Consider the following 5,000-nt stretch of genomic DNA (forward strand, 5'->3'; position numbering starts at 1 on the left):
CCAACATCTACAAGTTCCCTTTCAAAATCTCCGTAGAGCAACGCTCATAAATTTTTCAGAATATATGTGGTAAAGAGTGGGAGACAGAATTGCAACCGTTGTCCGCACCCTTCGTTTGACTTCGAGCATCGTAACCCAATAAGTTGGTTCTTCAACAGTGCTGTTGTTGGTCATCACCATGCGCTTTCTATTAGTTGGAGGATTGGGTTGGTAACTTTCATATCGTGTTGCCAGTTTTATTTTCGGAAGAGGATATTTGATCAGACAGTAGCAAAAGCTTGCGATGGATCGTGAAAACACAGTATAGGTCTTCTAGTTCCTGTCTGTTCTAATGATCATTTCAGATTTAGAGATCTGTTGCTGGTACCTTGTTCGCAGGCGAAAACCACTGCTTGTTCATCTGCAATTTCTTCCTTAACTTCAAACTGCTTCTTTCAGCAATAATGTGTTGTCAACAAAAAGTTTGCTACTGGTGACTTATTAATCAATTGTCCGGTTATTGTTGCAGGGAGTGCGTCACCTTTTGTATGGGATAAAAAACCACTTTGATGTTTACCGCTATATGCGCCATCTCTTCATGTTCATATTTTGGTACAAGAGTTGGTAGAAGAAGTATCAACACTTCGCCAGCGTTTGATTAGTTCTCGTATTGTTCATCTATTCCCGGGCTCTGGTTATTCTTTAATTCTTTATGTCTTTTTAGACTTCGTCTAGCAGTGGCGGTGGTTCAGTTCGCTGTCATGTGAGTCTATTAATGTTAGTCTGTTAGATCGTTTGATTCTTTGTACGTAGGTTGGAACAATATTGATTCATCTATTTTGACTTCTTTTCCATCACAAAAACCAATCCATCTCAGTTTGGAAGATAAGTTCATTGTAGTTAGAAGTTTCGTGTGATGTTTGTCGTACTCCTTGTTAGAGTGTCTTTAGTTGTCTTAGTTGAGTAGAACAAGTTTTCAATCTCCGGCAGATGGTTATTTAACCATATTTTCCGTTATCTCGCACAAAATCTTTGAATGTTTTGTAATTTTCGTAAATTACTGTCTGTCAACTGGATTATTGATAGCCTTGATTTAGGCATCTCCTTGTTTCAATTTCAACTTAGTGTTTTCTTCAGAATCAGGGGAAATTGTCTTTTGCTTTTGGCGATGAGTGTCTTAAGCAGCGCTCAGCAAGATTTCCTCTTCCACAACTCATGGGTGGTTATCATCTTCACATTAATTGAGTAATTCACATTTTGTTACACTCGTAATAGTCTTAATTGTTACAAGAGGTTCGTAGCGAGCTTAGAGGTGGTTTTGAATGCTCCATCTTTTGAGTCTTATTAAGTCGGAATAGTTAGTAGTTGGTGTCACTGTTGCGTGTCGGCACCAGGTCGTGTCTTGGCATTTTTAATACAACGTGCCATTTGGTGGTTCAGCACAAGGGTCCAAGTTTGGTTGCGTGTCTTCTTGTCTGGTGAAAAACCACGTGTCATGCTGGGTGGTGTTGAAAAATGTAGATGCTATAACTCAGATTATTTTACTACAAATTCTCTCATTATATCTCCAAGTGCCGAATTTTCTAACAGGTGTCATTGGTTTTAGATCATCTTGTTGGCCTACTTTTGGGTGTTTGAGGTCTCCCATGAATTAATTTTAACATATCTGTGAGATTGTGTCTAAAGTTCTGGAGAGTGTTATAGAAAATTTCCATTGCCTCATCACTTGAATGTTGTGGTGGCGTAGCATTGTATATGTATACTAGAATGATTAATAAGGTTTTGCTGTATTTGACTTTTAAAATGCGATCATGTTGGGTGAGCCAATTATGCATTTTGCCGAGTTTTTTTTTCTGTGTAGAATCAATAGCAACTCCGTGACTTAATTTCCTTCTTCTTGTCCAGAAAAAAGAACTGTCTTGTTTCCTGTTGTTCTTTAGTTTGAAACTTCCATTACTTTTCCATTGGTCCTGACGATGGCCTAGTATGTGAATGGTTGTATCTATCCATTTCGTACAGACAGCATGTAAATTATCATCCATCTCTTTCATTTCCTTACGTTCACGTTCAGATTTTTCTAAGTGTTCCTGTTAATGGACATGGTTGTCTTCATCTCTTTGTTCTGCCAGATGGCATATGTATACATTGCAGCCTGGTTGCCCACTAATAACGCTGCGCCCCTGAAAACCCACGAGACGGGCGATTGGTATGAATATCATTTCTGATATTGTAATCATTGGTGTATGAAGTGGTCAGGAAAAATAAATAGTGAGTGGAACACCCCAGGCCTCTTCTCAACTCGGCAGCCGCGGTGGCCGAGGGTTAGGAGCATCGGACTCAAACAGGGACGACGGGCAATCTGCGTTCGAGGGTTCCGATGTCACCGGCGCGGCGCATTGTGCCTTTGGGCAAGGAACTCAAGCCGTCGATTGCGCTACCTAGCCATTGGTGGGCAAGCCAGCCCAATGTCAGTGCTGGTCCCGAAGCCCAGGATGAGAAAGAGAGAAGATTTACCTAAAAGTAACGACCGGGCACTCGCCGTGGAAAGGAATTGGACCTCTTGGCCACGCGAGATTCACTCCAAGAAGCACGACAGCCATGGAGAAACTAGCAATTAAGTTATCATGCCTGGTGACACGCGCGGCCTCAACATGAACCTCCAAAAAAAAAAATAAAAAAAAAACAAAAAAAAAAAAAAAAATAATATATAGATATATAATATATATATATGTATATATATATGAATAATATACATAGTATTCCCTAAAAAAGGTACGGCACTCCAAGCAAACAATAACAGCACATGCATTAATAAGTCACAGCAGCAAAATTTGAAGTTAAGCAAGAGAAGAAATTGCAAGGGACGAAGCCACACACACAAAGGTACAGAAACCAGAATGCCTAAATCTGAAATTGATCAGAGAGAAAAACAGGAGAACAGAGAAGATGACCTATACCTGTTTCATCGATTACTGAAAGCTTTTGATACTGTTATCGACGATAGTCCTCTAGAAATCAGACATGAAACAATATGAAATTTGCCAAAAACACATCATCCCACGAATAGAAGCCATGTAAGGTGACCAACAACAACGCACTGTAAGAACCAACTTAGGTTAACAGAATGGTTTCGAAGCTGTTTAATATATATCTGGAAGCAATTATGAGAGGTGCTCTGAGCATTTGAAGAAACTGTAGATTGGTGGAGGAGTACAAATGAACAAATTGCTAAGATAGTCGCGCAGATGACATAGTTTGTATATTGCCAGCAGGAGCAGTTAAAGCGGACAAAAACGTTAGATAAAGTTAGAGAAGGCAAGCGAAAAGCTGGTTCTTAATTGACAAGGAAACCTAAGATCATGAAGATTCGAAATAACCGACAGTAAACATGTTGAGCAGGGTTACAATCAAATGGAGTGGTTGTAGAAAATGTGAAAGATTCACTTACTTGGAGCTGTTTAACTAATACATGTTGATGATTCACCGGAGTAAAAAGAAGAATTACCATTGCCAAAAACGCCACAGTTGCTCTCAATAACATCTGGAAAGCCCGAAGCATTACCTTACGGACAAAACTGGGGTTATTGAACTCATTATTTTCCCCAATTTGCATCATATGGTTCTGAGTGTTGGGTGCTGAAGAAGATAGACAAGAAAAAGGTAAATATTTTGAAATGTGTGTTACGACGAATACTACGTATTAACTGGACAGAGAAGAAAAACAAATGATGAAGTGCTGATAAAAGTAAATTTTTAAAGACCGGTTTGTTGGACACTTGAACAAAGGAAACTAAAGTTTATTGGTCATGTGATGAGAAGTAAAAGTTTTGAGAAAGACTTGCTGACAGGGATGGTGATAGGAAACAGAGGAATAGGCAAACCGAAGACAAGATATTTGCGGGCTGTCGATGGTACAAGTGGAAAGAAAAGCGCAAGATCGAGTTGACTGGCGAAGGATGGTGGAGAGGTCCAGGGCTGCTCAAACCCTGAGCATACCGGGTTATTGATGGATACATATATTACATATATCATCATCATCATAACGGTATGCTCATGTTTGGTAGCCGTGACCTCTCCACCTCCTCCGCCACTCAACTCGATCTTGCGCTTTTCTTTCCACTTGTACCATCGACAGCCCGCAAATATCTTTGATGTTGTCGCTCAGTCTTGTCTTCGGTTTTCCTCTTTCTCTGTTTCCTATCACCATTCCTGTCAGCAAGTTTTTCTCAATACTTTTACTTCTCCTCACATGACCAATAAACTTTAGTTTCCTTTTGTTCAAGATGTCCCAACAGCCGGTTTTTTACAATTTATTTTTCTCAGCACTTCATCATTCGTTTTCTTTTCTGTCCAGTTAATACGCAGTACTCGTCTGTAACACTACAGTTCAAAACTATTGACCTTTTTCTTTCCTGTCTTCTTCAGCACCCACCACTGAGAACCATATGATGCACACACACACACACACACACACACACACACACACACACACACACACACACACACATATATATATATATATATATATATATATATATATATATATATATATATATATCATCATTATAACGGTAGGTTCATGTCTGAGCCGCCGTGGTCACAGCATGATACTTAATTGTAGTTTTTCATGTTGTGATGCTCTTGGAGTGAGTACTTGGTAGGGTCCCCAGTTCCTTTCTACGGAGAGTGCCGGTGTTACCTTTTTAGGTAATCATTCTCTCTATTTTATCCGGGCTTGGGACCAGCACTAACTTGGGCTGGCTTGGCCACCCAGTGGCTAGGTAGGCAATCGAGGTGAAGTTCCTTGCCCAAGGTAACAACGCGCCGGCCGGTGACTCGAACCCTCGAACTCAGATTGCCGTCGTGACAGTTTTGAGTCCGATGCTCTAACCACTCTGCCACCGCGGCCTTGACGATCATGGGCTTCCATGATTTTTCTTGGCAATTTAGAGCGGTGGTTTGCCATTACCTTCCGCCCGGTGGTTTTTTTTTTTTTTTTTTGGGCTGGCTTGGCCACCCAG

General features: G+C 40.5%; 1 protein-coding gene across 1 annotated transcript in view; it reads left to right on the forward strand.

Moving 5' to 3' along the window:
• Positions 1-2,876: 2,876 nt before the first annotated feature.
• The window catches only part of LOC119575887 (astacin-like metalloprotease toxin 5), a 6,671-nt gene continuing 4,547 nt past the window's right edge, over positions 2,877-5,000 (forward strand). The window contains 1 exon segment of the mRNA XM_037923424.1: positions 2,877-2,982. Within this exon segment, the coding sequence (XP_037779352.1) occupies positions 2,877-2,982 (106 nt within the window).

This window comes from Penaeus monodon, chromosome 8 (assembly GCF_015228065.2).
Source record: "Penaeus monodon isolate SGIC_2016 chromosome 8, NSTDA_Pmon_1, whole genome shotgun sequence".
In the NCBI taxonomy this organism is placed as follows: Eukaryota; Metazoa; Arthropoda; class Malacostraca; order Decapoda; family Penaeidae; genus Penaeus; species Penaeus monodon.